Source organism: Petromyzon marinus, chromosome 30 (genome assembly GCF_048934315.1).
Source record: "Petromyzon marinus isolate PM22_M1 ecotype Great Lakes invasive population chromosome 30, UKy_Petmar_22M1.pri1.0, whole genome shotgun sequence".
Classification (NCBI taxonomy): domain Eukaryota; kingdom Metazoa; phylum Chordata; class Hyperoartia; order Petromyzontiformes; family Petromyzontidae; genus Petromyzon; species Petromyzon marinus.
In genome coordinates, this window is record NC_133696.1 from 10,456,891 (window position 1) to 10,475,641 (window position 18,751).

Genomic DNA, 18,751 nt, shown 5'->3' on the forward strand with positions numbered 1-18,751 from the left:
TTTATTTCATTAGGCAGGTGACGATGCCGCCAATTCATCACTAAAACAATATCCTTGTGCTCATGAGGCATGCATTGCATTGTGTGTCTAAAGAATCGGTCACTTAAGAAGTATTCAAATTACATTGCAATGTTGCATTTGTGCATGTGTGTACGTTGAACTTCTTTCGCACCATACGTAGCCAACCGTGCTAATCGGAGGCGCGCATTTAGGGTAATGTGGCTTACAAAGCGCTGACAAATAAAACATGAAACACGCGAAACCAGGACGGAACGAGATGGAGATTTTTTTCTTGAATCGAATCATGGCCCAGAATGGTGACTTGTGTTTAACCGCTCGGGAGGGTGACCTGTTACGCTCCGGCACTGTATCTTAGCCAGCCCCCTAAAACCTTTCCCTTTCCCACGTTTTTTCCCAACATTGATCTTTTCTCCGTGTTTATTTCTTCCAAAATTAGCCCGCCGTGACACCATCCCCCCCCCCCTCCACTGAGTCTTAGCTGAATCTTGATATGTAAATCACTCTCATAGTCCCTGTACGTGGTGAGGTCCCACCATGCACACAAACAAACAGATGCACAGCTATTTTTATCTCGTGTACACGGGTCCCTGAAGAATGTCCAGAGGCCCACGATATCCCTGCTGTGTGGCAGCACAGTGAGACATGTGCCTCTACTGTGTTGTAGCGGCTTCTGAATGGCATACACGTAATTCAACTTCATCATCATCCATTATCTATCCACTGCTGGATGAAGGCCTCCACAAGTCGTCGCCATCCCATAGTCACGCGATGCAACAATCCATCAAGGTCCTGCACACGAGCCGATCTCGTAGCTTGATCACCGCATAGGATGTCCCTTCAGGCATGAATTAATTTCAAAATGTCACCCTGCTCGAAATTAGCATTGTGCTTCACTCATCTTTTTTTTGGGGGGGGGGGAGGGGTGGGTGGGGGGGGTCCCTGAGCTCGATGTGTAATTTCTACGTTTCTATGACAGGGGCAGGTCTGTCCATTTAAGCAACCGCTGCTTACTAACGCCGACTGGACAATTGTCATGTCATTGGTGAATGTTAAATAGCTTTGTTGTTTACAAGCCTAGGTTGAGATGAGCTTTCAGATTGCCTTATATTGCTTCAAATCTGGATAATTCCTGTTTTTCATTCCCTTGGCCATCTACGGGTCTAATTTAATCTCATTTACATTTATTTGACTGTTCCTGCATTTACCAGACAGCCGAGTAAAATCCATATCGCAGAACCTAAACCCACACAATCAAAACAACGTCTGTAAAATCCAGACGATGTTTGCGGTGCCCGATTTGGTTCTGTAACTCGTTTACATTAACTCTTCCTCAAACGAATGCAACCTGGCCACATCTAGATTCAGGTATGTATTTCAGCACGAATTTTGTTTTATAGAATGTGTATTTATTACCTAAGTTGGCGACTGATCTTCAGAGTATCTGCTTTATGTTGTTTTAAATACCATTTTGCTTTTTCAATTTTAAATGTGAATTTCAACGTCCACTGAAGCTCGATTGAGCTTCCGTTACGTAAAACTATTTTGCAAGCTGGACTTGCAATGCAGAAGTCACCGGTTTAATTAAATCTCCTTCGTTTTGCCCAAACCAGCACTCTAAATGGGTTCAGCACGATAAGTCGATCTACAAGGTGTAGATTGGATGTTTAGGTTACCACAACTAGATGCTGCAGTCGTTAATTTGTAGTTTTGTTATCATTTGCGGTGAAATAGCAATGAAACACAATGTTGGGTAATGCCTCGTAAGAGTAAACACGATGCCCCAAAATTGTGCCAAGAGTAAACATTTTCTTAATTGCTATTACGAGCATTTTTGCTAATGTTTGAATAATACGCCCGGATGTTAGCCGCTGAAAGTAAACAATTTACACGCAGTGTACACAATGTTTTGTTATTGTTAGGGTGAGGGATAGACATATATAACATGTGACCTGAGGAGCCAAAGGATTCCCACTGCCGTCCAGTAATTGTTGCGGCGGGTTACCAAAATGCCACTTGCGCTCGATGTTCCCGTGAAAGTTCGCCAGGAGTAGGCAGCGGTATGGGCCGCACACTGGGCTTGCAATCTAGAATTTGCCTGTTTTGGATTTAATCTCCCGGCGTGGCGGTTGAAATAACTGCCGAGTCTCTCGAAATCCCTCCTCCCCCCACCTCTGTCCGCCCCGCAGTCTAAATAGGCGCACCACGGATCGGCACAACACTGGCGGAAGGGCCTCCACTGGAGAGCGCCTACTCGTCCACGTTGGCCAGAACTTCCTGGAAGAGTCGGAAGCACCCACCGCACACTTTACTCCACCACACGTGACCTGCCAATCGTCCCAACCGTGGCGCACCCGTTCATACGGCTGGGCGGTCGCCAAGTTATTTCAACTGCCGCTCCAGCACACCCAAGTCCACTCGGTGACCTGAATTAAAAGTCCAGCGCGCTAAAAGCATCGCACCATGGCAGCATCCTTGTTTTTGAACTTGTTGTACAATGAAGTTGAATCTAGTACCGTAATGGAGATGTTTTAATTCGAGCGTGGTTGATTGTCAGGCGCCTCGGTGGCGAGATGTGAACTACCTCGCCTGGTGTACAGGAGGTCGTAGATTAGATCCCGACCTTGATACCTGTATATTTGGCGTTTGCATGTTCTCCACGTGGTCGCGTGGATTTTTCTCTGGGTCTTACGCTTTTTTCCTCTCCACGTTTAAAATCAACACGTGTATTCGGCAGCTATACATTTCCACGTGATAAGCCACTTCGTTGAGATATCATTTGTGGCCAGGTCGCTTCTAAAAAAAGAGCTACGTAGCTCAGTGGGCCTTACCTTGTCGAATTGAAATAGTTTTTTTTGTTTAAGCTAACCAAGGGCATCTCAATGACCAAGCGGCATTATGTCATTGTCATTTGAGCCTGCCTGATTTTAACAGCATGTGTTGGCCGTTGTACATCATAGTGAGTATATCTTAAATTAGAATGGTGGGGTCAATCAAAGAATGTTTTTTCAGAGTATTGGGTTACGACCCAATGCAATATAACATTTCCAGAAGTACCCATAGACAAATTGTCTTCTTGACTGCAGTCTAATATGTGCGAAGAAGCATCTATCTTTACAATCAGTACTTGACATGAATATACATAATTAGTCTAAACCATCTGTTCATGCTGGTTTGTTATGGCATGTTGCAGAGATAAGCAACTGATTTGTGGAACCGCAACACAAATTATGCTTTGATGTCTGGGTACTTTAGCCATTCGACGGCGTTTGCTTTCAGAATTACGTAGGTGCCGCCCTTCATTCGTTTTATGGGGAAGAGGTTAACTGCTGCACTTTGTTAGATGGATGTCACGTATATATATTATGCATGTTTAGACAGAGATTTCAAATTGACAGGAGAGGTACCGTGCTGCTAGTGAGCATTGGTCATCTGTAAAGGTAAGCATCATGGCACACGGATGGGTGTTGGGAATAATATTATAAACATTGTCTGCCCTGAGCTGATTTTGACCATACCTCTGCACCAGTGGCTTATTTTAGGCTGCATTGACCTAGAGGGGGGCCCCAGGTTACATTAGTTCGGACACCAAACGGCACTTTGTTATAGACGTCTATAGAAGTCAATGGAATTGCAGCCCGATGCATAACCACGATGACACTGCCGCATACGTGTACAGTATATGGCATGTAAAATGAATGCATGTAAATAAATTACGAAGTGAAATACATTATTAAGAACAATTGCACCAACCATTTTTTTACGTTAGTTTTAAAGTCCCCCCCGCCTTGTTTTTTTGGGTTGTGCCACGCGTTGTTCGGCGCGCCGAGCGGCGTTACGCTCCGACGAAATGGAGAAGCTCTCAACACGTGGAGTATAACGTCAGACAACGTGCCGGAACGGCACGCGGTACAACCCAAGAACACATCAAAAGGACATACAGAGTGACCGCGAAGCCTGCGCAGCCGTCATTTTAAAATCCCTTGCTATTACGCGAGTCAGGCTGCAGTAGTTCAAGCGCACGGCTCACAAATCAGAAAGTTCAAGTCCCGGTTGAGGATCGACTCAGCCTTTCATCACTCTTCTTCTTTCACTCATCCATCGCTACTGCCATGGTTACCGTTACTGCGAACTTCATTAATCGATTCCCTCCTCCCGTGTCGCTCCCTGACACCGCTCGACTTCGTCATTCCCTCCCATCGTCGCTTTGCCTAAGTTCTCATAACCTCGCTCAATTCAGCCAATATAAAGGTTGAACCTTTTTTTGGCACAGTACGTAGTCAACTTTGCTAATTAGTGGTGCGGGGGGTGATGGGGACAAAAAACTTAAATCTCTTATCTATCACAACTTCGATGGTGATGTTTGTTTTTAGCCACTTTATTTTTTGGCTTTGGGGCCTGTACTAAAAAAAAACTGTGTGGAAGGAGAGGGGGAAGCATCACTTTGTTTGAAGTCAATAGCGGTTGCCATGGTTATTTGACTTTTTTTCCGCCATCACAGTTTGGGAAATGCCATCACTGGCTCGAGAATATAAAGAGGAGGAGGGGAGCATGGCTTCATGATGTTTTGAGTGGCAACAACGCCTTAAGATAACATCGACCAAGCAGATGGGGCATAGAAGTCTGCCCCGTTTGCAGGAGCTAGATCGATCGTTGCATTGTGAGACCGCGAGAAAGAGCAACAGCTAGGGGAGGCCTTCATCCAGCAGTGGATAGACCGTGGCTCATGATGACGATAATGCGTATTTGTGTGTATATGTTTTTTTTTACATGGTGCTGAAAGTTGCTGTTAGAAAATGCTTTATGACTTAGTTGCGCAATAAATATTCTACGAAACAGTGGTACATTAATACGGTGCTTATTATTACACTGTAAACGTCAGTACATGATTTGTGAATGGAAAATTAACGTGTAATAGATGTGTATAGTCCGGGCTTAAACCAGGTTGGCCCATAAGTTATTTCCATATCATTGCTGGGTAATGAGATACTACGTTACAGACATCCCGCTGACCTGGTGTCAGAAGAGAAGTAGCTGTGAATTCAGGGCCCTACAGCTGTGTGACGCTGCGCTGTGGCCGCTGCCGCTGTCTATTACGTGGGGGGAGGGGGGGAGGGACAATCGGGTGGCTCTTGACTCTTAGAGCCTGTTAAAAAAAAGGAGGCTCGAAAGGTGCACAGTGGGCGGCGATGCTACTTTTCTAGTTGCGTTGATTGCGTCCCAGGAGCGTTCCCTGAAATAAGGTGCAGGGTGAAAGCTGTTATTCACACGAAGTCCCCTCCAGACAAAAGATCGTCACTTGCAGTGGGGAATGACTCCACTTTGATGAACGGCAGGAACTAATTCTGGGTTTTTGCTTCACTATCCTCACATTACCAGAACTAAAAATACTCACGGGCCAGTTGGGCACCGTGGCGAGAGCGCTTGTCTTACAATTGGAAGCTTTCGAGTTCAAATCCCATTTGGGGGTTAATCCAGCCCATCGTCTCTTAGGGTTCTTGGGGCAACAACAACAAAAAACCCTACTTACCTTTTCATGCCAAGAACAGATGGTGCAAATGATACGGTCTGGGTCACTTAAATCACAATCTCATTAATCTTGTTTGCACATTGAATATAAGCCACGGTCATTAGGATTTTGGTGGCGGGGTATTTCAAGCCCCAGGTGCTCACTACAAAAAAAGGTGTAGCCCTTAAATTGGCCTTCTCACGCCACTGCTGGTGGAAGGGCCTCCACTAGAGGGAGCTCCAAGGGGCCCTCAAGGGCCTAGCACTTGTGTCAACATTCTGAGCCACACTGTTTAAATGATAGTGGTTTGCGTTCTGAGATTAAAACAGCATCTCAACTCGAGTTTGCCATTGATGTCCATAGTTTAAGTTCCAAGTGGTTGTACACACACAAACAGCAATTGCACAATCCCTTTTACATGTACAGTAATTTGACTTATCTACAGATATGAAGGTAAGTTTGTGTTAATCTGGTCCAATAGCAGTATAGTTAGAGCACTTCAAAATTGTAAGTTTGTGATATCAAATCCCACCCAGGAAAAGACTCAGCCCTGATCCTTTTCCAGGATTGATACAATGAGTAACACATTCGTGGGGCATCAACAGTGCGTAGAGATTGGTCCCTGCCATAAGAATGTGGACTTTCCATAGGTGCTACCAACATGGATAGGCACCACCCCATGCTGGTTTGGGCAGGGAGATACTTTTACATTGACTTGGCCCTACTTCATTATCATTATATACAGTATGCACAGAAAAATGGAACTAAAATATGTGCGGAGAAGCATCAAGATGTGCATACTTGGAATTATAGTGAGAGACAAAAGAGGAATGCATGAATGGATTCGAGGACATATGCCGGTTAAAGACATAATTATGTTAAGACAAGTAAATGGGCTTTGGCAGGATGCATCACAATAAGGGATCATGGCCAGTGGTAAGGAAAACTGACGGCCGTGGCATTCAAGCAACAGGACACAGATCTGAGAGTACATCCACTGTGAGTATACGCAACGGAGAAATCGGCTCATGCTGGTGCTGGGTGGAGTGTCACTGCGAGGGATCACGGAAAGTGGTGGCGGCTTGGAAGATCTTCATCCAGAAGTGGACTGACCTTGGCTGATGATATAGAAATGAGGCGTGCAACAGCTACACAGGGCCTTAGCATATTAAATTGTCCAAGAAAGGGCTTAATTTAGCAAAATACTGAGAAGGACCGATGAGAGAACGATGTCATCGCGGAAAAATGTAGTTTATACTTAACTAAGAACTAAACTATTTTTTTTATTTTACCCGATAGGGCCCACTGAGCTCTACATAGTTTTTTTTTCAGTAGCGACCTGGCCACAAATGACAGCTCAACGAAGTGGCTTATCACGTGGAAATTTACAGAAGCCAAATACTCTGCACAAGTGTTTCTACCTCACCTGTACCATGTGCGCTACTCATCAGGAGCCAGCCTTTTACAGGTTACAAATGATGTCGCTTGATAAAATTGAGGCCGCCCCTCCAGCCCCGAGCAGATGCTTCTCGGAGATGAAGTTACACAAGGGGGGCCCATGAGGTGGTGGGGAGCCGCACTTTGTTGATCTGCGTCCGTGGGTGGCAAGAGCCCGTAGGGCACGTTCCCTGCCCGGAATAATTGTACTCATTATATCATTGAGTTTGTACCACCCCCCTCCCCCCGAGAGAAGGACACGTTATTTCAGCTCGATGGGCACCCTCCTTCACTGCTTGGCAGAGAAAAAAATAAATGAAACCACATGTTTCAAATATCTTACCCTTTTTAGGGTTTAAACAGAAATGAAGCGATGAAGACGTCTACCACATTGTTCCACAAAGGTGATTTATTCCAAAGCAACCGATTGGCGCTGTACGCTAGTTGCTTTAAAGAAATACCCCCTTTTACTGGGCCCCGTTCATGCGGTCAGTAGACCTTAAATTCGCTCCTTTAACTGCCGGCACGGTCCTGTACTTATGGGAGATGATGTGTGTGCTGTGCATCAGCTATCCAGGTGGCACTGTCACAGCGGCATATCGTCTTGCAGCTGGAAGCTGTCTGTGAGGTTTAATCGAGGTTAGGGGTCGCTCCAGCCCATCGTCTCTCCGGTGTGACAAAAAGGGGTACCACTTAAATTGCCCTTGTAAAAATGGTTCCCCTTGCCTTGTGAATGTGGAATTTACACTACTGGTTGGTGCCTACCAATGAATGAGTACCACCTAATGTCCCTTTGATCATGGGGAGGATATTTATCATATTTTCCATAATAGATGTTTTTGGGTTAGATTGCATAAATATAAATGTGTCGTTAAACCTGCCACCACCCGACAGCCAATTAGTAAGGGTTGTCACGTAAACAAAACGTGCCAATTCGAGACTAATTCAGCGCATCGGTGTATTGGAGAGTAAACCCACAACATTTACTATGAGTATGACGTTTCGCCAGCAATTACAACCAGCTTCATCAGGCGACAGCCAGAGTTGTGGAGAAATCCTGTTTCGGTCTTAAGAGGGATAAATGTGATGACATCACTTGTGATCACATCACTTGTGATGTCATCAGGTAAGAAGACCCGAAGGGGGGGGGGTTATATATTCATATAAATTACAATGGATCTCTATTATTGGTTGGGTTATTCACAGTTAATCAACACATTTCTAATTTTGGCAACACAAAAGCATAAGTTGTCAATGTCATTCATCATCCTTTATATAACCAGCTGAGAGCCTATTCAGATGAATTATATTTTGCAAGGGAAATGTGGTTAATAGCAGCAATGCATTTGGGAGGTTATTATTATAATTATCTTTAGATTGCAATTATTTAAGAATTGCCATATTGGTGCAGCGTTTAAACGACAATTCTGAGGCCATGACATTGTGGCTCAGTACATCAGATCTAGAATAGCCCAGTGAAGTTTTGTTACTCATTCAGTAAATTGTTTATTATCAGTGCCATATTTATTCATTGTCTATCAACGAAAGCCTCCAAAACAGTGTCACCATCACTCATGGTCGGTTATAAAATTATATTTGATAGTGATTACTTTTCATATACGTGTATTCAATCGAGTTATTCTGAAGGCGATGATTAATCGCACTGAACATTTGGCTAGGGCATTCCAGTCTTGTCTCCTTGGAGTATATGAACCGACCCTGCCGCTGGCTGAATCTTAACAACCCAAGTGAGGGCTCGGACCATGTGCTATATTGTAAGACTCGAAGCCCACCTGGTTGAAGACACGTGGATAGATCTATGCGTGTGATTGGCGACTGGATGGCCGCGTATGAAATCGCTCGTGGTTCCATTCCCGCCATTGTACAGAGTGGTCCCAGATGTCTTGTGACCCCCAATTAATTGACCCATGCTATTTTTTCCCCTTTGCTTATTCATTTCTGTTTTCACACCCATTGGTATGCAAACATTAAGTTTTAGAGGATTAAATGGGGGGGGGGGGGTCACAAGCCATCTGGACCAACCTGTATATCTGGGCCACAGCAAACTCAGATGGGGCTGTGTGTGTTTACCTTTACCTCATAGGTGCTCGCTAACAGCACTTGCCCCAACAGTTTGTTAAGGCTATATGGGGATATTTTTTATTTGTACCTTTATCTCATATGTGCTCGCTAACAGTACTTGCCCCAATAGTCAGTTAAGGCTATATGGGGGATCTTTGTCTTTGTACCTTTATCTTCGGCAATCCGTGTGTACCCAATACAACTTTGCACATCCCACTTGGATATGTAAACATATATATTTATTTATAAAATGACAGTTACAGCATGCACATAGATGTGTAGTGACATATGGGGTCACTACGGCGCTTGGTGCCAGCTGCAGTTTCAAGGAGAACCAGGGGTGTGAATGGCCCTCTCTGTCAGCGGCGTGTGCTGGGGCACCAAGGAGAGTCCATGAGGGACATGGCCCTGGTGACTGCAGAGGGGGGGGCATGGGAGGACGTAACAGTCTGGGTGAACCCGAGAGGGCACGTGACCGGACAGAAGAGGAAATGGGACACGTGGTGTAGGGTCCTCGTTCTTCTGGTTAGATCCAGAAGGGGGCGTGGCCGAGGGCGGAGCCAGGCCACGCTGAGTGGCATAAGAGCAGACTCCTGAGAGCAATCTGGGGTGCTGCCTTCTGGGAATGAACTCGCCTTCTTCAGTCTCTTCGGTCTCCGAGCTTCGGGGCTTGTTAGACGTGGACCAGGCAGTGTGTTAACTGACCTGCTCCGGTTATATAGTTACCCCGTGGTGGTTACTACTATGGAGTATCCGGTTGTGTGGTTAGGTAGTGGACCAGAGTAGAGTGTTACCTGTGTTACGTTTATGTAGTTACCCTGTTGGGGCATTAGAATAAACGTGTTGCCTCCAAGAACAAGTGTGTGTCTCAGAGAAACCACTACAGATGCATTACCGAGTGATAGTGAAGTGCAAACAACTTTAAACATGGGGAAAAAAACTTTGCTACCCAGTACTGGACTTTAGAAGTCAGCGGAGGTACGCAAGGTCAGTACTGCACCACTGCGGCGGGCGCTGACACAACCTTTCGGGAGCGAATTCACCACCACTTGTTGCAGGCGTTCACGGTCCGAATTGGGCAGCCGCCCCGGTTATCACTGCGTGTGTAGCAACCGATATAATACTGTGCGCCGTCCACTTCACATTGGACGTTAAATCATCCCCTGACAATCGCGAGAGTAGGCCATCGTGTGCCCAGGACGAGTTCAAACTTGCCAGATTCTAAAATTACGCGCGCGCACAATAGTCGGTCGGTATTACGCGTAGCAACCTTCAACCCCCTCACTGGCAGACTGATGCCCCAGGTCGCTCTTGCAAATTAGACCATGCTGGTCTCTTGAGTTCTCACCTGGTTAAACAAATACATCCGTACGTATGTATGCTGAACTTATTATGCACCGTATGTAGCCAACTGCGGATAATCGGAGGTATGGGGGACGGACAACACACTGAAGACAAAAAGCAGTTACAAAAATATTTTTCAATCTAGAAACGTACAAAGGTCTAATTTGGAAAAATCTCTATAGACCCGACAGTTACACAGTGCAGAAATGCTGCACTGTGTGTGGACTATTAACCGGTTAGGACAGATACGCGATGGTCAGATACGTGAACTTGTGCTGTACAGCCATACCTACACTCATGTAACTCACGTGTCCTGGTAAACAGATGATGGCCAGTTTCAAATGGTCCTGTTCCAAGTCTGGAACCACGTAAAACTTATTCGTGTAACATCTGGTTGCTACTAATTAATGTTTTGCTCAAAGCTGTTTTTCCAAGTGGAATAAATGCCTTGACAGATTGGAAAACTAACGGCAATAAATGGACGTAATTAATCTTACACTAGAATAACCGATTATTGTTTTCATGCCGATTGCTCACATATATACTGAAGAAAAAAAAAACCTTAACTCTAGTGTCAAATATTTTAAGGTGAAATAAAGTTTAGTGTATGTATTTTGAACTTCTTTCGCACTGTACGTAGCCAACCATGTATAATAGCGGTGTGGGGGAAGGACAACAAACTAAACACAAACATCCGTTGTCAAGGAATGAGTTTTCAATTTATACTTTAAAGTGCATAGTTCCAGTGGCTTCCTCATATTGGAAGGAAGAGCGTTCCAGACGGCCACATAAGCGCATCTGAAAGCACGCGATGCAGTGGCCATCTTTGTTCGATGGCCAGCCAAAATCTGTGTGATTTTGGCTGACCATCACAACACGTGCCAAATAATTTTGCACACGCTACAGCATTATGGGAAAACAAAAACATCATACAAACAACCTTCAAACGTAGAGGCTTAAAGGGCACTGAATGTATGACGGGGCAATGAGCCAGCACCATCGGGCTCCTGGATCAAATTCCAGACAGCCATCCATAATCCATCCAGGTTCACAAATTAAGGCGCAGCGTGGTGCTATCTTAAGCACATTCCCCACTGGTTGTTGTGCAACAAGACAGTAGCGTAATTGAGCCATTCGATTAACTTGACTTAGTCCAGCCTTCGAGGCAAAAACTGAGTAAATATGTTGTGTGACTGAACTGCAGCGAGACCGCTCTTGACAAAACACGAGGGAGCGCCGTCTGCATTTGGCTAAAAGAGAGTTATTTTGGGTGGGGGGGGGTTTCCAGCAGTAGTTCTGTGGCGTTATTCTCTTGAGCCATTCCGTGATTTTATGTGAAGCTTTGGCTGTCTTACGGGAGTTCATTGTGTCCTTTGCTCTGTGATATGAGTCTCATCGCCTGATTATGGTATGAACGGCAATGAAAAAAATACTCTGGTCTTATTTGGTAATTTTTTTTTGCTAACAACCAGAAGCTTCCTGTTATGGATGGTGCCCCCTAGCAGAACGTGTTTAAATGCACTTCGCGTTCATGCCGCCATTTTGAGAACATTTCCATTAAAATCTCCATTAAGAGCCCACTCGCGGCAAAGACGCCAATTTGAATGGATGCCTCCGATGAGCACTGTTGTTTATGTACGGTGCCAAAAAAGTTCAACGTACATACATACGACCAGCTGATGTTAACAGGGCTTAAGGAGACATGAACATCCGAATGAAACAAATTCAACCTTACTGGAGTGGGGTTCAGTCTTCCTCTTGGACAGCCTCTGCTCACCCCCACCCAAGTGCTAGAGCCTCACCATGAATGTGAAATTCAGAAGAATGATTGGCTGAGTCCAACCGTAGCCAGGATTTGAACTTTGCGGTTTCATGACTGAGTTGCCTGCTGCGTGACCAACTGAGCCATGCCTTAGCCTGACACGCTCGGGCACCGTATTCAATAAGCCAGGCTCACATCTGACACATGTTGGGTGTTTACAAGAAGTTCAACATATGGACATGCGTGCACCTCCTCAACTTTGACATCACCACCATGGCAAAGTGAGCGCCAAATTGTGGAGTTGTCATCGATCCTGAGATCATCGTTCTCTTCCCACACATCAGCTGTGCATGACCCCCCCGCCCCATGCCTCCACGTGCCCGACCATCTCTCGCATCCATGATTTCCTTACTCCCCAGTTGCCCGCTAGGAGCCCCATCAATGCCTTCACCACCACCCCAACTCAACCACTGAAACTTCGCCTGTACAACCCCCCCAATTTCCCCGTCTCCAAATTCCAGGTGATCCAAAATGTACCTGCCAGACCTCTCTCCCACACACTCTTCAGATTAATCATTATATTATTTCGATTATTTGGCTGCTATACATGTCCACGTGATAAGCCACTTAGTTAAGCTACAATTTGTGGCCAGATCACTTCTGAAAACAAAACTAATAGCTCAGTGGGCTTGTTTCGCGATTTGCTCACTTTTCCTATACTTTGCACTCCTGTGGTGTTTTTGCATCGTTTGTTTAAGCTTTCTGACCTGCCCCTTACCAGACATCTGTGAAAAAGAGCTTTATCGCTCATCAGATTCCTCCAGTATAAATAAAGATTTTGATTCTAAAACGAGACCACATCGATCACCACTGATACTCCGATCCCTTCACCAGCTCCCAATCCAATCCCAGATCAGTTTCGAGTTCCCACATTCTTCAACGTCCTCCACACACTCGTCCACTGCCTACCTTTCCCCTGCCATCTCACTCTACAGTACTCCACTCCGCACACTCTCTGCTCCAGCAAGCAAGGATTCTGTTAGAGATCCCAGTCAACATTCATTCGGTGAGCAACACTCGGTGGGAAGTCAATATGTATGTGCATTGAACTTCTTCTGCACCGTATGTAGCCAACCGTGCTAATCAGAGGTGTGGGGAGGAAAGACAACAAACTAAACATAAAAAAAACAGTTCTAAAGAAATACGTTTTCAATCCAGATTATTTAAAAGTGCATAGCTCCAGTGGTTTCCTAATATCGGAAGTAAGAGCGTTCCAGACGACCGCAGAAGCGCGTCTGGAAACACGCGCGATGCGGTGATAGATCCCGTGGTAAGATCGGCTCCCACCATGCGAGTGTTGAATTTCTTCCCATTGGCTCAGGGCCACAACTGCAGATGTGCCACCAAATTGCTCCTTTGGAGCAGAGGGCACTTTGATGTTTTGCAGGAAGTGAGCAGTTAGCCCCCACTGCAAGGGGGTTTTCTGTTGAGTGGACGGACAAAGAGGCTGCTCAGTCACGCACCTACTCTGGACAAATGTGCTGTTCAATAATCGTATTTGACATGCGCCCCCATTAGTGTGCATGTGCACCGGAGATGTTGAGGACATTTACATTGCTAATGAGTAGTAACGTACTGTATGTTGAACTTCTTCCGCACCGTACATAAGCCAACCGTGCTAATCAGAGGTGCAGGCACTGGCGGAGCCAGTGGGGGGGGGGGGGGGGGGGGGGGGGGTGGGTGGCACGTGCCCCCCCAATGATCCGATCGAAATCCCTAATTTCGATGGGATCATTTGGGTTTATTAGTAATAAATCGGCATTGTGCGACTCCCACTGCCACTGTGCAGCATATTATTACGTGCCAGGGACTCTATGAGATGATAGGACAATAGTCTGAGTCCATAATTGGCAATAAGTAACGGCAAGGCGGTTATAAGTGTCTCACAGAATTGTGCGCAGTTGCGTATAGAGTACACGACTTCCCTGAAGGCAAACACCTTCAGCGAGCGCGATGCCGATCACACATGGTTCGAATTCGACCCTCGATCGATGGCTGTGCCATCGCCACACACACGTCGAATAAAAAGCAAGGGACAAGTCCTTACTTACGAACAACTCCTCTATAATTTTTCATTGCTGGAGGGGTTGCCCCCTCTACCTGAAAATCCTGGCTCCACCATTGGGTGCGGGGATTATATTCTAGGTGCATCACTCACGTGTTATTTATTTTGTGCACTGTTAAAGCATGGGGGTGAGGGAAGGGACTCTGTTGTGAACACCGAATGGAACATTTCTCAAACTTTTAGACATTACATGTAAACATAGACACGGGGAGTAAAATTGTGTCATATTCTGTTTACCAAATGGACGAGATGAGATCCCGGTCATTTCGCACCCATATGTACAATGCAGTTGGACATCTTCGACGCACATTCGTTATATACTTTGATCTTTTACAAAAAAAGAAAACATGAAACTGTCTAAATTTCGATTTAAAGCTTTCGTGACTGCAATGATTCATCTTCTTTGGTTATTTCGGTAAAGTCACGTAGAATGAGAATACAATAATAAATTGATAAAATAAAATAACACAATAATATTCTCACGACGTTTTGGCCACAACACAAGCGGCCTTCATCAGGTGAAGGGAGCGAGACTGTCTGGTAGGACAGCGCTGGAGTGCTGTCCTACCAGACAGTCTCGCTCCCTTCACCTGATGAAGGCCGCTTGTGTTGTGGCCGAAACGTCGTGAGAATATTATTGTGTTATTTTATTTTATCAATTTATTATTGTATTCTCATTCTACGTGACTTTACCGAAAGAACCAAAGAAGATGAAACTGTCTCTTTTATTAATGCCCATATTTTCCCATGCGCAAAGTCGCGTGCTCTGGATTGCTCAACGCAAGTGTGGAGCTTCGTTCATGCAATAAGGGACTTCAGCATCATAATCGTGAGTCCTTCCCTAGCACTCTATTTTTCTTAAAACAACATATTCTTCCAGGCGGGAGTACCCACACTTTACCCCTCCTCACACGTGACCTGCCAATCGATTAACCGCGGTGCACCCATTTATACCGCTGAATGGACAGAGGCGGGGCGATTCAAAGAACCTGTCCAATGTGTAAACTGCCGCTCTGGGAGATATAACCGTTGCACCACAGGAGCAGCATTCTCTTTATGATGAAGCGTCGATCTCATGTTGGGGTGTCAGGGGACAGTCTAGTTACAAATCTATGAGATAAGAGCTATCTGCCATTGGGTTGCTTCTTCCTTCACCCGTGACCCTTTTTGTGTTTAGCTTGCTGTCCTTTCCCGCATCTCCGAGATGAGCACGGTTGGCTACGTACGGTGCGAAAGAAGTTAAACATACATATGTACGACCCAGGTTAAGGAGAGATCAACAACCGAATGAAACACATTCAACCTTGCAGGAGTGGGGTTCAGTGTTCCTCTTGGACGACCTCGGCTTACCTCCAGCCAAATGCTATAGCCTCACTATGGACGTGAAATTCAGAAGAGTGATTGGCTGAGTCCAACCGTGGCCAGGATTTGATATTTGCAATTTCATGACTGGGATGTCTGCTGCGCGAGCAGCTGAGCCATGTCTTAGCCTGACACGCTAGGGGACCATATTCAATAAACCAGGCTCAAATGTGACACATGTTGGCTGTTTACAAATGCATATATGTCAACTATATTTAGATTCCCTTTTTCGCTAACATGGCCAAACATAATTTAAATATACGGTCGTGCCATATATTTGAACGTGCACGGCACACGCACACTCTCTTTTATTACACAAATAGTCGGTCCAAACAAATATGACATGGAGAGCTGTGCCCACAGAGACCCTACGGAATATTAAAATGCAAATTCTGGCTCAAATGCATTTTTGATATGTCCCAAAGCATTCCGGTAAACAAGCACACACACATGGAAAAGCTAAACAAATGTGGGCTGAGGATTGGTTTAATACATGAGGGGTCGTTGCAAGGTTTTGAGAATAATGTACCAAACGAATGGCACAATGTACGCATATGGTGTCGGGTATATATTTAATCTCCATCTATCCTTTAAAGTAATATATATATCAAACAAATGTGCACATTAATACTCGATGTTAACGCCTCGGAAATGTCAGGCCACATTCCTCAGTGTACATTTCATGCCCCGTGTTTCAAACAAAACAATGTACTCTCCCTTATATGGTCACTGGATAGTTCAGTGATTGGCAGGCTATAGGAGTTAGCAGCTAGCTTCCTTCTTTTTCCAGCTAACAATATCTGCAGGGAATAACCAAAGTGTGCAAACTTCAGCGCAGAGCACATTAAAGACTCTGCCATGTGATTTACCGGCACGTGCTCGTTTCTTATCGCTAAATGACACTTGAAAAGTATTCGTAATTAGACGATACAAAGGCAGCTGGGTGATCCAGAATCCTTGACTCGCAATCAGAATGGGTACGACTTCGAATCCCTTTGTGGTTGGTAAAACCAGTGCCATTTTGAGGACAGTAGTTGTCCATTGGCAAGAACGGTCGCGGTGATCAGAGTGTGGAATTCCCATCGCGAACAGAAACAAGCACCGCTGCACACTCAATGTAAGCATGGTGACTTCTTTACCTTTGAAAGTGAACGTCAAAACGTTCGTTTAAGCTCACTCAATTTAAGCATGGTGACTTCTTTACCTTTGAAAGTGAACGTCAAAACGTTCGTTTAAGCTCACTCAATTTAAGCATGGTGACATCTTTACCTTTGAAAGTGAACGTCAAAACGTTCGTTTAAGCTCACTCAATTTAAGCATGGTGACTTCTTTACCTTTGAAAGTGAACGTCGAAACGTTCGTTTAATCTCACTCAATTTAAGCATGGTGACTTCTTTACCTTTGAAGTGAACGTCAAAACGTTCGTTTAAGCTCACTCAATTTAAGCATGGTGACTTCTTTACCTTTGAAGTGAACGTCAAAACGTTCGTTTAAGCTCACTCAATTTAAGCATGGTGACTTCTTTACCTTTGAAAGTGAACGTCGAAACGTTCGTTTGAGCTCCTTTAAAAAAAACACACGACTGAAACCCCTCTCTCTCTCGCTCGAGAGAGAGAGATTTTCATGTCATCTCCCGACGCGACGTCTCACCCCGGTCGGACGAGCAGCCGCGCCGAGGGGCTTCGCGAGCGGCTCACCTGTCCATCGAGCAACGACGCGGGGAGGTGCTCCTCCTCCAGCATCTTCTTGGTCTCCTTCTCCCAGTAGGTGAGGAGGCCCTTGCGGCTGTAGTTGCCGGTCGGTGCTTTGTTGGTCGCGCTTTTCTGCCTGTGGCCCAGGGGCAGAGACTCATCGGGGTCGATGCTGTCCAGCTCGCGCTCGAGCTCCCGCAGCTCCTCGGGCGAGAGCGCAGCCAGGAGCTCATCCTCGTCCACCTCCTCGTACTTGTCCAGCTCTTTGCGGTACCCGAACGACATGGCCAGCGCGAGAGTCTCGCGAACCGACGTGGCTGCTGTGAGGTGAGTTGGTTCTCCTCCTCCCCCCCCCCCCCCCGTGTGCACGGTCCAGACAAGAGGTGCTCTCCCGTGTGTGTGCGTGCGTGTGTGCGTGAATGCGCGCGCGTTTGTGTTGTCGTCGTTGGGATGGCAGCGGCTAGCAATCGAGCAGCATCTTTCAGGACTGGGATGATCGCAGTGCCCGCCAAAAAGAGAGAGCAGGAAGCGCGAGATTTATTTCTACCCCCCCCCCCTCCCGTTCGGCAAGATCCGTTCGAAGTCCCCAAGAAGAAATGAGTAAAAGCCACGGGCGGTGGCGGGGTGAGGGCTGGTGGCTGCGGGGAGCAGAAGCGCCTGCTCACACTGGGAACTACCGCGGCAAACGTCGTTTTCGTGCAAGGATCTGGGTTCATATACTGCCTGGTTCCTAATAAGGCTGGCAGATGAGGTCATCGCTCTGAGCGTCACTGGCAGTGGCCACGGATCGCACCGTGGAACGCCATTGAACGCTCGTAAGCTCTCCGTAAATAACCCCCTGTACAGGAATGCTCTCCATCCGGCGACCATCACACGCGCGTGTCAATTTGCTGACGTAAATGTTTAGACAGCCGTGTAATTTGGTGGAGCGCCAGAGGATTAATAAACAGAGGGGCACTCGAAGGTGGAGAAGGCCGTTTGTAGCCGCGTAGGGGGCACACGTTTTTTGTCTATAGTGCCCTCCATGCTAAAGCCGTACGAAGTTGTTCAGTCAATTAAGAGATCGTGCCCGGGAAACGGTGGCGTTTAAAGTAAAATCGTAGTTGATCAATTTCTACGAAAGTGAAAACTCAACTCCACACCTAAGTTTTGGCACACAGAGAATAGTATCAGGAATATAAATTTTATTTAAAAGTTTTTTTTAAAAATAAATGTACGTATGTTGAACTTATTTGGCAACGTACGTAGCCAGCTATACTTAATGATGACATGTTCTTACTGTAGGCTTAAATCGACTTCACAATTGCCGTGTATATATGCGTGCATTTAAGCGGTGATTTTTTTACGCGTTCACTTCTTCTATGCCTTAGCACAAGTTAGCACGGCACTTAAGCGCTGCAGGAGAGAGTCCGTTACTCTTT

At 45.8% G+C, this 18,751-nt stretch overlaps 1 protein-coding gene across 1 annotated transcript in view; it reads right to left on the minus strand.

Annotated features, from left to right (window-relative positions):
- The window catches only part of LMOD2 (leiomodin 2), a 37,388-nt gene extending 18,889 nt beyond the window's left edge, over positions 1–18,499 (minus strand). The window contains exon 1 of the mRNA XM_032963552.2: positions 17,337–18,499. Coding sequence (XP_032819443.1) covers positions 17,337–17,615 — 279 coding nt within the window. The 5' untranslated portion in view covers positions 17,616–18,499. The remainder of the gene's footprint in view (positions 1–17,336) is intronic.
- Positions 18,500–18,751: the final 252 nt, after the last annotated feature.